The 21,562-nt window shown below is 40.4% G+C and overlaps 1 protein-coding gene across 4 annotated transcripts in view; it reads right to left on the minus strand.

Moving 5' to 3' along the window:
* MAP3K5 (mitogen-activated protein kinase kinase kinase 5) overlaps nt 1-21,562 on the minus strand; it is a 241,083-nt gene that overhangs the window by 79,678 nt on the left and 139,843 nt on the right. For all 4 annotated transcript variants that reach the window (XM_078370136.1, XM_035296827.3, XM_002747058.7 and 1 more), the window contains 4 exons: nt 21,433-21,540; nt 12,219-12,268; nt 9,042-9,137; nt 6,825-6,906 (listed from right to left, as the gene is read on the minus strand). In XM_078370136.1, the coding sequence (XP_078226262.1) occupies nt 6,825-6,906; nt 9,042-9,137; nt 12,219-12,268; nt 21,433-21,540 (336 nt within the window). The remainder of the gene's footprint in view (nt 1-6,824; nt 6,907-9,041; nt 9,138-12,218; nt 12,269-21,432; nt 21,541-21,562) is intronic.

Genomic DNA, 21,562 nt, shown 5'->3' on the forward strand with positions numbered 1-21,562 from the left:
TCGCACCGCTGCACTCCAGCCTGGGAGAAAGCATGAGACTCTATCTCAAAAACAAAACAAAAACAAAAGAATAAAGTTTGTCTATTCTCCTCTTAGCTTGTATTTTGTCAGTTAATTTGCAGGCCCCTGACCAATGAATGTAAGTTGGTAGAGAAAAAAAGACTTTTCTCCGCTCCCAACAGAATGAATGAATGAATAACAAATTGACACTCATATCATATGACACTGTAAGTGATGTGTTTTCTCAGGCAGGGAAGTAACGGTGGGTATACAGCTTCATATCTGTATAAAAATAGATATAGGATGTTAAAAAAAAAAGTTTGCTACATGATGATTCCAAACTGATTGAAACAAATTTTAAGTTATAATTGCTAAGGTATATGAGGCCAATCATCAGAGAAGAAAATGATAAGGTCTTTCATCATCCTACAGATATTTGAGTCAAACAAAAATTGTTTTAGATAGGGTCTGACTCTGTCACCATGGATGGATTGCAGTGGCACAATCCTAGCTTACTACAGACTTGACCTCTCAGGCTCAAGCAGAGAAGTCCATATGGATTAAAGGCCTTCTTCCATCCGTATCTCTCTCCTCCCAGTTGATTAGGCTGACACAAAAGTAATTGCGGTTTTTGCCATTATTGCTCCAACCTAATATTAAAACAACTCTGGTTTTGTCACTGCCTGGCTTCACACCCTTCAGATTGAATCTCTTCTGCTTGGACACCTGGCACCATGTGAGGTCATGTGATTGAAAAGGGCACAGGCCAGGTGCAGCGGCTCACGTCTGTAATCCCAGCACTTTGGGAGGCTGAGGCGGGCAGATCACAAGGTCAGAAGTTCGAGACCAGCCTGGCCAATATAGAAAAACCCCATCTCTACTAAAAATACAAAAATTAGCCAGGTGGGGTAGTGCACGCCTGTAGTCCCAGCTACCTGGGAGGCTGAAGCAGAAGAATCGCTTGAACCCGGAAGGTGGAGGTTGCAGTGAGCCAAGATTGCACCACTGTACTCCAGCCTGGCAATAGAGTGAGACTCCATCTCAGAAAAAAAAAAGTGCATAAAGCCACTGTCCTGCCGTGGAACGTTAATAGTCCAATCCAGTGTAGGCTACCAGATTACAATGGACTGAGAAGAGCTAGGCCAGAGGAGTGGGCCAAAATGACACGAGAACAGATAAAAGCGAGAAGGCATGTTGAGAAATGATTCAAAGAGAAAAGGACACAGGACCTGTATCTGAAAAAATAATGCTCTGGTCACGAAGTGGGACAGAGCAGAAAAGCTTGCAAGGTTAGGTGTCTGCATGCCAAGCCCAGAGGCTCGGGAAGCATGGCCAACTGGAATGTGGAAAGGAATTTGGCACTGCTGGACCACAGGGTCAAAGGAAAGGGGAAATTACAGCCAGAGGAGTGAGAATGTTGGATGGTGCAAATACCTCTGTCTACAAAAAGTAGCATTGGCAGGGCGCGGTGGGTCACATCTGTAATCCCAGCACTTTGGCAGGCTGAGGTGGGTGGATCACCTGAGGTCAGGAGTTCAAGGCCAGCCTGGCCAACATGGTGAAACTCCATCTCTACTAAAAAATGCAAAAAATTAGCTGGGTGTGGTGGCATGTGCCTGTAGTCCCAGCTACTCAGGAGGCTGAGGCAGGAGAATCACTTGAACCCCGGAGGCAGAGGTTGCGGTGAGCTGAGATTGCGCCACTCCTTTCCTGCCTGGATGTCACAGAGACTCTGTATAAAAAATAAAATAAAAATTTTAAAAAAAGGAGCATCAAAGGTTTTTAATTTGGGGAGTCACAGGATTAAATCTGTATGAGAGATTTCTCTGATGATAACAGAGACAAAGCATGAGACATGGTTAGGCTATGATAGAGGATGAAGACCTGAGATCAGGGGAGTGACCGAGCAGATGAAATGAAGGGGCTGCGGGAAAGAACAGGCATGAGGGATTAAGAGGGTACTGGATAGAGGTTTCTCAGCTATCTGGCTTGGCTTACTGGGTAGATGCCTTTACTCTTACTGAAGACATGGAAGGTAGGAAGAACAATGGAGACCTAGGCTGGTTAACTCTGATCAATTGTTTGATGATTTCAATATACCTGTATTATAATAATGACATATTAAATTACTTAAGATTTGGGTTCATGACCCTTCCATGTCAAAATACATCCTTGAGTCAAAAAACATAGCCTTGAATCAAAAGAAATTGATTTTCTTTCTGTTAAAAGACAGAAAAGTCCTTCTCTGAGAAGTGGTATTGCCTTGTATTTGAAATAACCTTGTATAATTTATACCAATCTTGAATATTATTAAAAAATTAGAGGTAGGAAAGGATGTTAAATACCTTCTTGCTATTGGTTGAGTGTGGTGGCTCATGCCTGTAATCCCAGCACTTTGGGAGGCTGAGGCAGGTGGGTCACCTGAGGTCAGAAGTTCAAGACCAGCCTGGACAACATGGTGAAACCCCATCTCTACTAAAAATACAAAAATTAGCTGGACATGATGGTGGGTGCCTGTAATCCCAGCTATTCAGGAGGCTGAGGTGGGAGAATTGCTTGAACCCAGAGGGTGGAGACTGCAGGAGCCAAGATCACACCACTGCACTCCAGCCTGGGTGACAGAGCGAGACTCTGTCTCACCCCCCAACCCCAAGAAAAAAATCTTCTTTTCAACTATAACTTAAGGAATGAAGTCATCTTAGCCCAGCAGAGTATGAACTTTCTCCAGAGTTACGAAACTGACTGCTGGCAATGTCAAAACCAGAACCCAGGGCTCCTGGTCCCAGCCTGGAGTTCTCAGTAGATCCAGCTTGAGTCAGAAGGAAGAAGGGGCTGGTGACCTGAAAGAGGCTGAATCCCTCCCACAGTAGTGCTGCTTCAAATAAACCTTATTGTTCCAATCAGAAGGAAAAGCAGCAGATCTTCCCTTGGGCTTCTAAGAAGTTTTTGAAATTCTAGGAACTGGTTTCACATTTGTAGTTTATAGAACCACATTAATAGTTACTGTTTGCCGACCGCTGAGGACATCCTAAGTGAAGTTAAAAACACTAAGTAGCATTTCCTCACCATCTGACCTTTCCAACATTTTTATTTTGTTCTGAGCCAAGGTAACCAAAGGCTTCAGGAATAATTGACACATAATATTAAAACAATTTTAATTCTACCCTCAATTGAGGTAAACATCAGAAAATAATTATTCTGTATACAAATCTTAAGCACTGTGTTAAGACGATCTCTACAGTAATTCTTCTTGTTTCCACTGTAAAGAATGGGAAATGGAGGCATTATTTTTAGTTTGTTATTCATGGGCTGAAGTTTGAGTTCAGGTTGTGGTAAAGAAATTAAAGAATTCATTTTAATCAAGTATGCAGGATGCTGATAAAATAACTTTAATGAAGAATGTTGAAAACATCTACGAAATGTAACTAAATATATAATGGAGAGTTATAATATACAAAAATGTAAGTTAAGGTTTAATAATTTATATTGGAAAGGTGCCCTGGCTAGGAAAGGACATTCAGGGAGAGGGAGAGCCGTGATGGTTCTCTGCATTTTCCAGCCCAGAGCATCCCTGTAAACATGCATTCACTCATGTGATGCTAACAGAACACCCAGGAAAACATCAGCAATATCACCAGCTTGCACAATGGCAAATTAAACGAAGATTCTTGAAACCAGTCTGCTTGGATTCTTCCTATAGGATCTAAAGTCCATTGAGAATACTGTAGAAGCCATTCTGTGTCAGAAATTTTACATTATTTTAATGAAATGTAAAGGATAAAATGTAAGGGTTTTTTTTTTTTTTTTTGATACCAAGTCTCACTCTGTAGCCCAGGCTGGAGTGCAGTGGTGCGATCTCAGCTCATTGCAACCTCTACCTCCCAGGTTCAAGTGATTCTCCTGCCTCAGCCTCCTGAGTAGCTAGGATTACAAATGCATGCCACCATGCTCAGCTAAGTAGAGACAAGGTTCACCACGTTGGCCAGGTTGGTCTTGAACTCCTGGCCTCAAGTAATCCACCCACCTCAGTCTCCCAATGTGCTGGGATTACAGGCATGAGCCACCGTGCCCGACCTCAGAATGTTTTCTAACGTTAAAATAGAATCCTGGTACTTACTTGAAAAGGCTGTTAGGAGTACTTTCATGAAACACAGCAATATGGTATCAGCTGTGTTTTGTGAGGTCAGAGACTGACTAAAACCCTCTGGATATTACTAGGAAGAATCCTTAGCATTTCCCGCTCTTCTTATTCAGTTGGTGAGAGCGTCCACAGTGCTTGCATAATAATTGCCTAATTAGGAAGGGTCTCTCACAAAGCTCACCCCAAATACTACTGCATACAGAATAGGGGATCTAGGACTGGGTCCCCTCTAGCTCTTTGAAAAGTCTTCACCCCTTTCCTCCTTTACATTATAGGAACCTGGGGCTTAGAAACATCAGCTGGCTAAATTTTAAGGCAATTAAAGCTGTATTAAGCAATGCATATGTTATTTAGGGTAGTTCCCAGAGTAGAGCACGCGAACTATTGATTCAATCGGTTATAAAGACCAACCTTAGACGGTTACCACAGCCTGGCTGGCTATGCGTATGTTTGGTTAGATGCATTGAGTTCCTGAAAGGAGGATATAAAGCAAAGGCTAGCTACCTCTGTTTTTTTTTTTTTAAAAAAAGCCATAAATTTGTAACATTGCAGCAGACTTTATGAAGTCATCTCCTTCATAATTCTATATTATTGACAGAATTGTTTCATTGTCAACTTCTTTAAGTTTTACCTTGGCAAATTGCTACTTATCAAGTGATGCAAAATTTAACACAAAAACAGAGATAACAAGAGCACTGAAGTGGGAATCAAGAAAGCTAATTCCTAACAATTGCTTGAATAAGAAAATTAAAAATTGTAACATATAAAACATACATAAATAATAAGTATTATCTATTACATCTATAGACAGCAAGCTAATGCATAGGAAATTTTCTTTTTTCCAAATTAGGTCTATCATCGTTTTACAACTTCAGTGAAAGAGTCTTAGGCTTAACTACAAATATCAAAGCTATACACTTGCTAGATAATCATAGAACTTAACTATAGACAGAGTTAACAACTACTTATTATAGGCTAAGTGTGTGCTCATCCCTATAATCTCAGCACTTTGGGAGGCTGAGGTGGGAGGACCTCTTGAGCCCAGGAGTTCAAGAACAACCTGAACAACAAAGTGAGACTCTGTCTTCACCAAAAAAAAAAAAAAAAAAAAAGTTAGCTCGGTGTGATGGCATGCTCTGTCTCAAGTGGGAGGATTGCTTGACCCCAGGAGTCAAGAGGCTACAATGAGCCATGATTGTGCCACTGCACTCCAGCCCAGGTAACATAACACAGCAAGAGCCAGTCTCAAAAAACAAATGATTATATTAAAATTTTTTCTCAACTGTTACCTTACTGATTCAATGTTTTTATAAAAATTTAAGTTTATGAGATGACATTATCAAAGTGATCTAATAAGTATGCCAATTAGACTGGTGAGCTATAGTTTCTTCGATTTCACTTTAACATTAAAAATATAGCACCATGGCTTGGTGCTACGGACTGAATATTTGTGTGTTCCCCAAATTCCTATGTTGAAATCATAAGCCCAAGGGGATGGTTATTAGGAGGTGAGGCGTTTGGGAAGCGATTAGGTCATGAAGGCAGAGCAGAGTAACATTAGTGGCCTTGTAAGAGAGACCACAGAGAACTAGCCAGCTTCTTCTACCATGTAAGGACACAGACAGCGGGCACCTTCTATGAGAAACAGGCCCTCACCAGACACTGAATCTACCAGCACCTTCATCTTGGACTTCTCAGCCTCCAGAACTATAAGAAACTAAATGTCTGCTGTTTGTAAGTCACATTGTTTATGGTATTTTGTTCTAGCAGCCCAATGGACTAAGATACTTGGATTCAGAGTTCCCTCCCAAGTAAAACACTGGGAAGGGTTTGGAGAAAATGGTGGCCATGTGTCAAGCCTGAAGCAGTGTCATCCTTCAGGCACTGAAGATGCTGGAGTCAGCATTCTTGGCACACTCCAGCATCGGTCCTGGCAGTGCGGGAAGGCTCTTCTTCACACAGCAGACATGGCAGAGAAAATGGACACAAACTAAAAGTAGGTACCCAACAGTCAGGTGCAGTGGCTCATGCCTAGAATTTCAGTGCTCTGGGGCTGAGGTGGGAGAGTTGCTTGAGCCCAGAAATTCAAGAGCAGTCTGGGCAACATAACTAGACCAAGTCTCTACCAAAATAAAAATAAACACCATATGAAAGTAGGTATCCATAGTGCTCTGTGTCCATTAGACATTAGTAAAAGGATTCCAGTTGAGAGGAACAACATTTGAAGTCATCGTTATTCCCTCCTCTCTTACATCCATTAATCTTCCATGGTTTCAGGTTCTCCGTGTAGCGTATTAATGCCTGCCACAAGGGTGCTATCAACCAGAATCTTCACTGAATCTTCTTTGTCTGAATTGCACATATCTCAGAAGAGAGTAGAAAATGTGTAAGGGCACCGTGGCCCAGGCACTGACACTGTCATAGACATAGCATAATTACTTGCTATCACATAAGTAAAATGCTAACGCTCGGTGCTGCAGAATAAGAATTCTCCCATGTTTACTTTTTAGCCCTTTTTTATCAAAGAAATTCCAGAAGGTGCTTTTACCATTAAAGGAAAGCTTAAAGACGGTCTCCTACCCCTCACACACTCATCAACACACCCTGCCTTCTGCCGCAGTAAGACTTTAAACAGTTTGTTTTAAAATGAACCGTAAAAGTAAATGGACACCTAAGTCATTACCTCCAAGGAGTCACTTTCACAGTCTCCTTCCTCTGTGCTTCTCCCCTTCTCTTCGGTAATGGTGTTCACCATCTCAAAAAACCTACAACACGAGTTAGCACATGAGCTTCATAACACATACAATAGTAAATACAAGCAAATACATCTCAAAGTGGCTTCAGAACCAAAACTGAGAGCTAAGAGAGTCTCTAGAACCAGATAATAAACACACTCTCAAGATCAAGTGAAAAATATAATTTTTCAAAAAGAAAATACAGGTTGGTAGGATATTCTAGAAATTTCTAACCTGATGCCTCACTTCAAGTACATTTTTCTTCAGGAACTCTTCCTGTGAAGTGTTTTTTCTGGAGACCATTTCAGAGACAAGCAAAGTCATGACAGTGATAAACAGATTGGCAGCCTGCTCGCTATGGCTAGTCCCTTCAGAGAAGAGGCTGTTGATTCATAGCCAAAGCCAGGAAGCCCTGTGAACAAGGGCTGATGATCCCACAGGCAGGTCATGCTATGTGATGCCAGCCCAAGGGAAGAGCAGGTTATGGCTTGACAGGAAAAGTCTACTAACACATCTCAGAACCTTTCTTACCCATCCATCCATCTGTTCATTCAACAAATGCTCACTGAGGGTCTACTAGGATAAAGCACTGTTCCGGCCATTGAGAACATGATGCTGAACAAAGTCTATCATGGAATTTGGACCCTATTTATGGAGTTCCTATATGGTGCCAACTTTTTCACTCTTCCTGTCTCTATACACATTTCTTAGAGGTCCATGTCAAGAAAAAAAAATTCCCAAGCCTGACTGAAATAACAGCATGCGCTCCTGATGATTAAACAGCACAATGAGTGAGAGAGAAAAGCTAGTTCAACCAAGAGGACGAATAAAGTGAAAGATCTAAAAAAAAATCTGGCCTTACAAACATGATTTAAGATCTAGGGTAAAGACTTGCATCAGCCACTAATGCAAACATTTTCAATATGAACATCTTGGGGCAGAATCTAACACTCAACAGTGGGGTGGTAGCATAGTGCAATTTTCAGGAACTAGCATTCTGAAGTCTCCTGCGCCTGGTTCAAAGCCCAGATTTTTATGCTTACTAACTACATAATTTTAGGCTACACTCTCTAAGACTACTTTTTTTATTCTTTTCAATAAAGATATTAATACTCCCCATCTAATAGGGTTTATTTGAAGAGTAAAACAAATATTAGTTCTGGGCCACACACTTCATAAATCTTGGCTGCAGTTATCATAGAAACAAGTCAATGGCCTTGAGAATTTAAGTGTAATAGAAAATTAGTCCATAGAAGAGCTAAGAATTTTCTTATTTCCAAGTGTTTTCTTTTTCCCTTACCATATGTTTTATGATAATAAAGATAAAGCTCGAGCCAAGAATTGTGGATTCAACAAACACGTTTCCTTTTCACATCAAGATAAAAATGAATGAATGTATGTTGTAGCTAGCATATCAGTCATTTATAATGAAGTAAAATAGTAATTATTTAAATAAGAATAATCCATAGCAAAATTCTGAGTCCAAACTAACTTTCATCTACACTTGGCTTCTAAATTATCACTCACTTCTCTAGTTTCCCATAGTCAATCATAGTGTTCTAAAGAAGTAAGAAGAATTTAATTATTAGTCCAAGAGAAACACACAATGGAGAAAAACATAAACATACAATGCAGTCCATGGATTTCTGCACGATCTCTTTTATTGGTGTAGATCAGATCCCTGGCTCTTAACTCAGGCTTCACCCCCACCAGAACATTCATTGTAATTAGTCTGAGGTGGGGGGCCATGTATTTTTTTTAAAGCTTGCCAGGTGAATCTAACTAATATAAGCCAAGGTAAAGAACTACTATTGTGGATAATAATGAGATGATTTTAAATAATTTGAGGATGAAAATTCTGGTAATCATATATAGTAGGTGAACACTTAAAATAGGAGTTATAGTATTTAACAATTAACCAGTAAGTCTTGGTCAATGTTTTATCTGGGAAAATAAGTCATGACTAAGATAAAGTTTGACTTATTAAAGAGAACTACCCCAAAATCTGTTAAATTTATGACATAATTATAAAATAGTAGCCCAAATAAAATATTTATATAACCACATAGCCATGAATTCTTCACAGGAGGTACATGTTCAATCATTAGTTGAAAATAATGATCAGGTAAGAAGAATCTTTTTCACACACAATAACTAATACGTACTTTTTACAATGAAGTTCTGTACAGAAATAGATTTGGAAATCATCAGAATTGTGGAGCACATACAGAAAACAGCATCTTTCTTCAAACTTAGAAATACTGAAACGAACAAGCAAAAAAGCGTTATTCAGAAAACGATCAATTCTTCTCTGGTCCTATGATGAAAAAGAAGTGTTTTAAATTCAATCCCATTGATATCAATGTTGTTTATAACAAGAAGTTAGAAATAGCACTTTAAAAAGTGATATTCCCCACAACACACTACTAAAAATTATTTACTCTTCTTAGAAGTACTATCCTTCTCATGTGTGCAGAGGAGGGTGCTCTAGGGAGTTGTAAGCACACATAAACCACACATCCTTTCAACAGAGCAGGGAAAGGCGTCCTGCCTACTACACTATTCTGTGTGCTGGGCGGAAAAGCATAAATACCAACTGGCTGGCTGACCTCAGTGACTCTGGCCCTATGCAATCTGCAGAACAATGAAATGTTTCCAAAGCTAGGCAGGCAATTTGTGGACGCAGTAAAAGCACCTCATTCGTTATAGAGATTTTAGAGGAGTAAAGCCATGTGCAAGCGCACTTGATTAGAACTCGGCGGGTGGCTGACTTTATGGCAATATAAAACAGTTTTGAGTGGACCCATGAGACCATGCTGTTTTATGCCAGGTATTGGCAACCATTTTCTGTAACAGGTCAGATAATAAAACACTTTAGGCTTTTCAGGCCAAACTATGTAATTCTGCCGCTGAAGCATGAAAGCAGCCTGAGATGATGCATAAATAAATGGCGCGGTGGCTCAAGCCTGTAATCCCAGCACTTTGGGAGGCCGAGGCGGGTGGGTAGATCACGAGGTCAACAGATCGAGACCATCCTGGTCAACATGGTGAAACCCCGTCTCTACTAAAAATACAAAAAATTAGCTGGGCGTGGTGGCGCGTGCCTGTAATCCCAGCTACTCAGGAGGCTGCAGCAGGAGAATTGCCTGAACCCAGGAGGCGAAGGTTGCGGTGAGCCGAGATCGTGCCATTGCACTCCAGCTGGGTAACAAGAGCGAAACTCGGTCTCCAAACAAAACAAAACAAAACAAAACAAAAATAAATGAGCATGGCTGTATTTCAATAAAACTTTATTTACAAGACAGGTAGGGGACCAGATGTAGTCCACAGGCCACAGATTGTCGACCCTTATATTATGCCTTTGTGCCTGCTGTTCTTTCAATTTGGAACGCACGCCATCTTTTACTTTTAAAAGAAACTCTATTCACGATTTAAGGCCCAGTTTAGACCTTACCTTCTCTCCCTGCCCTACTTCTGCCCTAAACAGAAAGATTTCCTCTTGCACCTGTGTCCTCTGAGTATACATCTTTCATTGCTCTTCTCAGACTGTATTGTCATGAGTTATTACATGTCTGTTCCTCTCCCTGCTGGGCTGTGAGCTCTTTCAGAGAGGAGTTGATGTCTTGTTATTTTTGTATATTCGGCAGAACAGGTCTCAACATTCAACACACAGCTCGTGCTCAGTTAATGCCCACTAACTCAAGCTGTGCATGTTCCAAGGAGATGCAAGGCAAGCTGCTGACCTAGTTGGATTTTCTTCCACAGTTTGTCATCTCTTCTTTATGGAGGAGGAGGCCAGGAAGAATGAGCTCTCTTTGAAGTTACAGACTACAACTGAAGTTTCTCAGTACATAAGCCAGCAATCGCCAGGTACTAGCTGCCTATGTATAGGTCATAAATCACAACAACTGCTATGTAGGGCTACCATACTTAATTAAAGAAAATTAATTCATTGGAAAACAGATATGACAAAGTAAAATTTACATTTACCATACTTTCTTAAGTGGATTGCTTAAAAATGCAGCAATAAATAATAAGTGCCTTGCTAATGACTGGCTTTAAAAATTAAATATTGAGAGTACACCTTTATTTGAGAAAGGTATAGACTGAAAGATGCATAATGAGTCAGTCCATCATCTTGCTTGTTTCTGTTCAAATCATTCATGAGGTAACAGGTAGCCTTACCAGGAGGACTCCAATTATCAGTGACTCAGACTGCGCTACCAATTTATGCTCTAATAAAATTAATTAATATTATCATTCCAAAAGCAACAGGATATTGCATAATCGGCCTGCAAAAAAATCTGTTGTCTCTCATTGCTTTGAGGTGGGGATAAACAGTAGTAAGCACCTCTAATTTGGTTTGAAACTTGCAAGAGTTGATTTAGCATGAGCTTCAATAGAACAATTATTTAAAGACTTCACCACTCACTCTTGAGTCTTAAAAAAATTCTTATTTCTAAATCCTAAGAAATGGCATTTTCTGAGCTACTGGCATTGTGACAATAGTCAGCACTGCAGTTCACCACTGTAATCTTAAGATCAGTGCAGGAAAGTGAACTTAGGAAATTTTTTTTATAAATGGACTCCCTATCATCTGAAGTCATTCATATTAGTGGAAGGAATCAGGCAGGGTGGCTCACACCTGTAATCTCAGCACTTTGGGAGGCTGAGGCAGGCGGATCACGAGGTCAGGAGTTTGAGATCAGCCTGGTCAATGTGGTGAAACCCTGTCTCTTCCAAAATACAAAAATTAGCTGGGCATCGTGGTATGCACCTGTAATCACAGCTACTTGGGATGCTGAGGCAGATGAATTGTTTGGACCCAGGAGATGATAGTTGCAGTGAACCAAGATCAGGCCACCGCACTTCAGCCTGGGCAACAAGAACAAAACTCTGTCTCACAGAATAAAATAAAATTAGTGGCAGAACACAAGCTAGTATATGGCATGTGTGCTTTGGATCCATGCAAGGGGAGATGAGCTCCTGGTAAACCAAAAGGACAGAAAATCATCCTATGAAACAAACCAACAGCTCAGCTAAAGAGGACCTCCACGTGACTCCGTTTTATCTACATTTTGATTCTGGCCCACAGTTCGCATTTACCCCCACAGTTGCCGTATTTTAAGTAGGTCACAAGCACAGAGTCAGTTCCACCAACAGTGAACATTTTGTTGCAAATTTTTTCCTAATGGAGATAGTGACACGGAGGAAGCTTGGGCATTTCCAGAACGATTCTTGACATTCTTTGTATTTTAAAATCAATATTAAAACTTCTAACCAGCCCATGAATAGTGCAGAAAAATGTCTTATAAGTAAAAAAATATATCAAGGAAACTTACCTCACTCCCCTGACTGAAGAGGCACTGAAATTCCACTCATGTATACCCTTCTAGAACAACAACAACAAAATACTGAGTCATCCAAATGGAAAATAACATAACAACAATAATTTTATTTAATTATTTTTAAAGTAATATACACCGCCATTTTTCCTGGCACACTATTTTTTCATGGAAGAATTATCTGGATGGAAAGCACAATTCATTCTCAAGTTATAAGGGCAATGTTTACTCTACTTAATTCCTGTACTTCAATAAAACAGCTTCCAAAAGAACCTAAAAGAATTCGTCTGATTAAATGCTAAAATTTGATATTTAGTAATAACTCTTGTGTGTTTTTAAGTAAAAAAGCTCAATAATCAAGGTAATGAGATTATTACAGTTGAGAAATATTTCTTCTGGGAAAGATAAGCATTAATTTGAATAATAGCAAGGTTTTAAAGATAATTATTTCTGCATTATCTTTAGTTAAGATTTCCAACAAAATAGGTGGTTCTATTTCTTCAGAAAGTTGTACAGCAAGAATGTATGTGAACACTCATGTATACAGTGCACATCATAACTACAAGGTATTGCTACCTAATTTGTGCAAAATTCAATATGCTAATAAAGTTTGAACATAAAAAATTTGATTGTCATACTATAAGCATAGGTGATTTGCAGACCCAAGGTGAAGAAAAATGTGGGAATTTATTTCTTGAGTTTATTATTAAAGCTAAGTTCAAATTATCAAATTCATCTGTTCCTAAATTAAATAAGTTACAAAATGGATCATATTCCCTTTTAAACTGCATGACAACAATATAAAATTAATAGCATACATGTTTTTACAGAAATAAAGTAGTTGATTCATGCGTCTAAGTTGAGCAAGTACAGTACAGCAATAAACTGACACTGAAATTCAATTCTGTAAATTTCAAACAACCAGGAAAAGGAGTTCTTATCCACCCACTGCCAGGAAGCTGAGGTCTTGTCTGGGCGAATGAGATGGGAGACACAGCCTTCTGGCTCTGAGGTGGCTTAGAACCCTCATTTTGGCCAAAGCAACTCAAAAGCCACAATTTTTATCTAAAGGCCATAATTCTTTGCTAGGGCCATGCAAGTTAAAATAAAAATAGATCCTCTCAAGTCAGATGTGAATTTACTGAAAAGCTAGTTTCACTGCATCTCAGTTAGGTCATGAGGATGTGGCCTGAATGAACACAGAGCAAATTTTGTTGCATGAAGTCCAGGAGGGAAGATACCATAAAAAGGTACTCATGGTACGTGGTGGCTCTCTGAACCAGAGTACAGAGGGTGTGAAATTAAAATAGCAGCCTGGAGTCTCAGCTGGTAATTTGGAAAGTTGCTTCTAAATCCTGTTGGCCTCAGGTGAACTTCTAAATATATATATGACCCCGAAGCTGCAGCTGTTACCTGTACACTACTTGCGTACAATGCAGCCTTATCCTCAGAGCCTGCAGCTGAGCTGCTTTCCAAGATCATGTCCAGGAGCAGAAGTGGGAGGTGAGTGCAAACCCGCCTGAACACAGCAACTGGCAAATACTAACAAGAGAGCACTGGTAAAACCCATCTTCTAACAATCCTTTTCTGGGAACAGCCAAGTAGAGATTTTCCAGATTGACTGGACTGGTTTTGTAGGAAAGGAGTGGAGCATTTCCAGAATGCTTGGTTCCTGAAAGGTTGCCAGTGCTGCCAGGAAACGTTCCATTTCAGTGATGTAAAGCCCAAGACCTGGGATGGAAGATGAAGGAGGCCTCTCTCCCCAACTACCGTAGGACCCACCACAAGGAGGCGCTGATGAGCTACAAAGCCAACAGGTAGTTTAAAGGCTCCTGGGACCTGTCTGGGAATCAGGGAAAAGGGCAGGGCCAAAGGCAGCCCTACAGCGATAATTAGCCCCAGCAGGCCTCAAACCAACACTAAACCTAATTTAATCAGCACAAGCACCATTTTCTAGGAACTGGTTAGTCTCAGATCCCAGGCCCCAGTTAGGGTCAGAATAGGAGCTGGAAGGCCGGGCACGGTGGCTCACGCCTGTAATCCCAGCACTTTGGGAGGCCGAGGCGGGTGGATCTCAAGGTCAAGAGATAGAGACCATCCTGGTCAACATGGTGAAACCCCGTCTCTACTAAAAATACAAAAAAAAAAAAAATTAGCTGGGCATGGTGGCACGTGCCTGTAATCCCAGCTACTCAGGAGGCTGAGGCAGGAGAATTGCCTGAACCCAGGAGGCGGAGGTTGCGGTGAGGCGAGGTCGTCCCATTGCACTCCAGCCTGGGTAACAAGAGCGAAACTCAGTCTCAAAAAAAAAAAAGAATAGGAGCTGGAAGTGAATACTGTAATGACTGAAGGAGGTACTGGCAGGTCCCTAGGCAACTATCATTCCCTCCAACACCTTTGCTAACAAAAAATACATTTTGCCCAGGTTCAGGTGGCAATGTTTATGGAGGGTGAAACTGATTAGTCTAAACTGGCCATGGGAAGTCCATTTGCCTTGCTGGGGATGGGTTTAGGCATGGTATGAAGGAGAGGGCTTGGCCCACCTCCCCGGGACACACAAGCATCACCTGTGTGAGGTGATGCTTGGAATAGCTAGCTAATTAAGAACATGAGAGGAAAACCAAGAGTATACAGAGAAGCCAGAATTCAGAATTCTGATACCAAAGTCACCCTCAGAATCACCCCACCTCAAAATTGACTTTGTTTTCGTCCAGGCTGGAGTGTAGTGGTAGCCTGTAATCCCAGCACTTTGGGAGGCCAAGGCAGGTGGATCACGAGGTCAAGAGATTGAGACCATCCTGGTCAACATGGTGAAACCCCGTCTCTACTAAAAATACAAAAAATAGCTGGGCATGGTGGCTCGTGCCTGTAATCCCAGCTACTAAGGAGGCTGAGGCAGGAGAATTGCCTGAACCCAGGAGGCAGAGGTTTCAGTGAGCCGAGATTGCGCCATTGCACTCCAGCCTGGGTAACAAGAGCGAAACTCTGTCTCAAAAAAAAAAAAAGAAAAAAAATCATAGCTCACTGCAGCCTGGGTCTCCTAGGCTCAAGTGATCCTCTGGCTTCAGCCTCCCAAGTAGCTGGGACTACAGGCACATATTACCAAACCTGGTTAATTTCTAAAAGTTTTTTGTAGAGATGGGGGTCTTGTTACATTGCTCAGGCTAGTCTTGAACTCCTGGCCTCAAGCAGTCCTCCTACTCTGGCCTCCCAAAGTGCTGGGATTACAGGTGTGAGTCACCATGCTCGGGCTATAACTTCTTGTAATATGAAATACCATTTCTTTATTATTTAGGCTGTTTTTAGCTGGGAGTTTGTAGAAGAAAGCATCCTTGGTGTATGAGAGCATCAAATCATCTTAATCTAGAATCTTCCCTCATAGGTTTCCTGGGCCTTCTGTGAGTGGCCATTAGCTGGAGCTGGAGTGAGGGAGGAGGGTCAGTACTGAGTCCTCCACTAGACCCCTGCTTGTGCTTGAAAACTCACGAGATAAGCCAAGGGTGCCCAAACTTTAACCCCAAAAAGGGGGAGAAAATCTAAATAACCATTTAAAACGTTTTGCAAATAACTTCTCTCTTCCTCAATTTTCTTTCATTGTTCACATGCAGACTTTCTTCAAGGGCTAACTTACTTTAAGCAGCAACGATTCATTCAACAAAGAGAACTGTTAAAAGATTCGGATTTCAATTAATTTTACCCCTAAATGTACAATGGCTAAGAGTCCCTGGGAATCGGGAATTGGTATATAAAATGCTTAAAGTTTTGAAACTATGAAGTATATACTAGCTCACAGAGTTATTCATTCCACATTTTAGAATAAAAACAGTGAGAGAAGGAGTGACTAAAGAAATAAACATGATAAATGAAAAGCTACATTCTCTATTCTAATTTTAGGAAAAATTTGTAAATATTCTATAGTTAAAAACAACCCATTTCTAGTTTAACATAAGATCTGCTAAATTGGTTGCTTCTCTGTTAGAGTTGTTTTAAAGTAACACGGCAATAAAAAAGTTTTTAGTTTTTATTGCTTGCCCTCCTTCCAATTTTACAACTTTTATTATAAAAAATAAAGGAAATGGTAGTGACAATGAACACACTATGGATAGAATGAGGGCTTGCAAATAAATTGACATAAATGCAAAATGGAAACTGATGTAAGAAAGGTTCAACTTTTGAATAAGGAGAATTTTTAGCACTAAAAGTTACAGGAAATGAGGACAACATAAATATAATTCTTCCTGATCAAAAGATGATGAAAATGGAAAATGAACAGTTCACAACTTAAATCTGTAACCCTATTTAATGCACTTGTTTATATCCTAATATATATCCTAATATTTCTTAGCATAATATAAAAATAGTCTCACTAATTGCCACAAAACACAATAGAATTAATACAAGGCTGACTTTACTGAGGAAAGAACCTCCAGGAAGGAGAAAACAATATCAAATAGCTGGAAATAGTACTCATTTTCCAAAAATCTCTGGCTTACTTTCTGTTCTTTTTCTGTCTTCCAAATTCTTCTGGCTCTCCACTCATTCTCCAGGCCTCGCTAATCGCTAATTCCGTTAGCCACACTCTGCTTCCAAGTGTCCTTGGACAACCTTACTCTTTCCAATCAAGCCTTTGAAAATCTCCTCTCCCAGTCCTGCTCTCTTCTCCACAATGTTCATGTCTCCTAACTTCTCTTCGTTTTTGTACTTTCCACCAGATGAGTACTATATCTTAGCTTGTGAGAACATGTATGCATAAACCCACATACATGCAAAACAAGGTAACTATTGCACTGCACTTTAAAGCAGTATCACTAACACGTATGTAGATAGTTATATTGATTATTCTCAATTTTGGCACTGGATGATTCCACTTGGAGTCTTGACATCAGTTTCCATGAAACACATCCAAAATGAAATTTCCTCATAATTTCTCTACAACTCAGGTTTTCCTTCTAACAATCCTACCACCTTTATTGATGCAATCAAAACACTTACTCCCCCTTTTTAGTCCTTCTTCCTAATTCGTGATTAAGTCCTACACTTTTCTTTCCAAATCATCTGTCCCTTTGCAGTCGCAATCAAATTACTCTACTGTAGGATCTCTACCTGTCTTGTATCTAGCTAGCTCCTCTAACAGTCTTCTCTGTGACCCTCCAGAGCCTAAGACTTCAGAAATCGAATGTCAAGACCAGATCAATCTTATAGCTACACTAGCAACCATTATGGAGCGCGTGTTCCAAGCCATTTAGCACTGTGCTAAATGATTTCCATTCATCCTCTCACTTAATCTTCACAACGATTCTATGAGATACTGTTATTCTCATCTTACATTTATGGCAACTAAAGCCTGAAGAGTTGAAGCAGATGCCTAGGCCACAAAGCACGCAAGAGCTAATGTCAACCTTCGCACCTGTGCACTTTGACGCTGACCCTGGGTTCATAACTCATATTCTGTTCTGCCTTCATGCCAGTTCTCAGATTTTCAGAAACTGCAACGATGTCCTGTTTCCTACCAAGGCATGTTTAAAATTCTCCTTCCTAGCTTACATAGCACTCTGGAGTTTTATGTCATCCTGTCTACCCAACTGTACCTCTCACCTCCCTCAATGCGTTTCCCCTTGTGAAATGAGTCAGGCTCTCCAGCCCCTGAATGTCCCACGCTTGCTTTCACTTTGGTGCCTTGGTTGGAATTCTGCCTTATTCTTCTAATCTAGTTTGTCTTCCCGTGTTCCTTCATCTCTTCTAGTTCTACCCACAGCTGAAGTCCAGGTTCCTTTAGGAAGCCTTCTCAAAGGACTCTGTGTCTCCCTGGTCTTCCTCCTCACTGAATGCCACAGACCAAGAACCCACAGCGTCCTCTATAGGAACCAGCACAGGCCCAAAGTCCACAGAACTCAGAAAAATGCTGGTAGATCAATCTGCCCTACTATCATCTCCACAGTGCTTTCCTCAGGTGTAGCACGATGCATTTTAACATGTTAGAAATGCTGCTGATGGGTTGCTGGGGCAATGACGTCTTTCAAAGTATTTCCTCTATCACTTCGCTCGTGGAAGTTGGTGTCATGGGAAGCTATGTTTTAGCAGAAAGCCTGTCTTCAAAGTCCTTTATCAAGGAAGTTTTCTGCTATGAATAAATGAATATCACAAAACTTTTTCAAGTGTTTCTCCATACAATTGGCACTCCTAATAATGAAAAAGAATCAAGCTTCTGACTCTGCACATAGTGGCAAATACTGGCATGTGTAATTTGGGGCTTGTTGGGTGAAGACCCTTAAGTTAATACAACCTATGTGTAGAGGGTCTCTAAAATTCAGGTGCAGCCAGTCCCAAACTGTCTTGTAAAAGTGTTAGCTAGGACAGTGTTTCACAAACTGGGATTGGAGAAGGACCACTGTTCTGAAAAATCCTACTGGTATTCCTCAGTGCTACTAGATGGACTTGGTGTTGAGAATGTTGGAGAGTTTTCTCCATGCTTATTATGGAATTTTATGCTGCCAACATTTAGTGTGCCTGCTAAAATACTAAGTTACAAGACTTAACATGACCAACTTTATCTAAACATGGAACAAATTAAAATATAAATAGCATGCATTCTGGGTGCTGCTTGTATCTATTCATTTTAAACACAAGACACTGCCCTTCTAAGAAACTAGAGCACTGGGACCAGCGATTTCTTGCCACTCTGACAGAGGTCACAGGGCCTGCCCATGATTGACATCCAGGAAGGATCTCTCCCAGCTGACTTGGACACATCATAGCATGGGACATTCTTCTTGCTAGATCATGGACTCGCTGTATTGTTTTCCTGTTGAAATTCCTCAGATGGTTCACATATGTAAGGTCTGAGAGTCTACTTCATAGAATTGTCCTCAATAAGTCTGACATGCAGATTAGGAATCTGCAATTTATTTTATTTTATTTTTATTTAATTTTTGAGACAGAGTCTTGGTCTGTCTCCCAGACTGGAGTGCGATGGCACAATCTCGGCTCACTGCAACCTCCACCTCCCAGGTTCCAGTATTCTCCTGCTTTGGCAAGTAGCTGAGATTACAGGCATGCACCACCATGCATGGCCTAATTTTTGTGTTTTTAGTAGAGATGGGGTTTCACCATGTTGGTCAGGCTGGTCTCGTACTCCTGACCTCAAGTGATCCGCCCACCTCAGCCTCCCAAAGTGCTGGGATTACAGGCATGAGCCACTGCGCCCAGCTGGAATATGGAATTTAATTAAACCAGCTCCCTGGGTGACTCTAGTGCTGGTGTTCCAGGGAACCACATCTTGAAAAGCACCATCCCAGGAACCAGCTTTAAATTACATCCTTATTAAAGCCAAGGATGTAATAATTCTTGAACTACTACAATTGAGTAATTTAGTCTGTTTATATCCCTATTAAAGTTGTTGCCAACCATGGCTGCACATCAGAATCATGAATAAATCTTCATAAAAATGCATGTGTCCAAGTTTTGCTCTAAGTATAAAGGATTCCAACTCAGCCAGTCTCCTGGGATCCAGGGTATTGCAGATAATTCTGATGCAGAGCCAGGTTTGTGCGCCCCAATTCAACACCAACAACCTCCCAAATGATTACTCCCATGCCATTTAAAGAGCAAAGCAGGGTTAAACTCTGGGGTTTCAAAGTTAGGATTTAGTCCACATAATATGTACACTGCAGTGATTTATAATTTTTTGTTGTTACTGTAGTTAAGATATATTGAACATTTATTACATACCAGGCTCTGTGAAATGCGCTCTACCAAATTATTTTATTTAACCTTCACAACAACCTTTGAGTGGACATTATTATCTCATTCTACATATGAGGACACGATACCTTGGAGAAGCCAAGTTGCCCAAGGGCAGTGGTGGGATCTGAATCCAGGTCTATTGACTCAAGTCTACATATAAAACAAAAACTGTGTCTGGATGTGGTGGCTCACGCCTATAATCCCAGCACTTTGGGAGGCCAAGTTGGGCAGATCACGAGGTCAGGAGTTCCGAGAATAGCCTAATCGACATGGTGAAACTCCATCTCTACTAAAAATACAAAAATTAGCCAAGTGTGGTGGCATGCACCTGTAATCCCAGCTACTCAGGAGGCTGAGGCAGGAGAATCTCTTGAACCCAGCAGGTGGAGGTTGCAGTGAGCCAAGATTGCACCATTGCACTCCAGCCTGGGCGGCAGAGCAAGACTCCGTCTCAAAAAACAAAAAACAAACAAAAAAAACCCTGCAAGCCCATTCCAGATTTACTTCCTGATTCCATTTCCTGCTTTATTTTCCCGTTCTCATCATTGAATATACCTATTTTTTTTTAATTGATTTACTGCCCTCTCTGAGTAAAAAGCAAGCACCATGAAGGCAGGAATTTCACTCATTTTGGACACAGCTGTTTCCTGAGGGTCTAACATCATGCCTGGTAGTTCCTGGACCAGAGTAAGTGCTCAATAAACATTTATTAAATGAGTAAGTCAACGAATGATGGTTAAATAAAATTATAAGGACATTCTAGAAAACAATTACAAGAAAGAAAATAAATGAACTATTTTTCCACAAGACTTCTCTTGTTTCTGTTGGTTTATCCTGTGAACTGAAGTCAGATCCTGAAAATGTCTGTTTTTAAAAAATAGTAGGATGATTTGTACATGCATTAAAACGGATGAATACGGAAGTGGAAAGGCTTATCCACATGAATCTTACGAGCGGAAGTGAGACTGTTTTAAGATCCTTCTCAAAATAAGTGGTCGCACAGCCCACCTCACTTTGTGCACAGCACACTGAGTCAGTGGCTAATCTGAGATTTAGCAACTACTTAGATAACCAAACAGCTAGATGTGATGATAACTATAATAGCACCAGTGTAAGATTAAAAGTGGCATCATTCTGACAGGCTTCCTAAAATTAACATATGCCTCTTCTATGTCACATATTTTAAGTATTAGTTCTTTGGTGCATAACTTCCAGCATGAATTTACAAAACAAAATGCCATCTATAATAAAAATCCAAATAGTTCAATGATATTTTATTAATATTGATGAAAATTCATGATTCAAATGAAACAGGTTTTATAATACAGAATGCATTTATGCCAAGACAGACATGCAGCTGAGCTATTTCTTCTTAACTCACACAGACATTTGCTGGAATGTGTAAATGCTAGAAGGGTATAAAGTCCTTTGTTAGTAATGCTCTTGTGTTAATAATTGCACAATTTACCTTGTCATCAGGAAGCACGTGCCAAATAGATATTGTTTTTTCCTCAACTTCATTGTTGATAGACAAATAAGAAGGTTGATAGATTTTGGTTGGTTCTAATATTAATACCTTGAAAAGATAAGGCAAAGAA

The sequence above is a fragment of the Callithrix jacchus genome, chromosome 4 (genome assembly GCF_049354715.1).
Source record: "Callithrix jacchus isolate 240 chromosome 4, calJac240_pri, whole genome shotgun sequence".
NCBI classification, from domain to species: domain Eukaryota; kingdom Metazoa; phylum Chordata; class Mammalia; order Primates; family Cebidae; genus Callithrix; species Callithrix jacchus.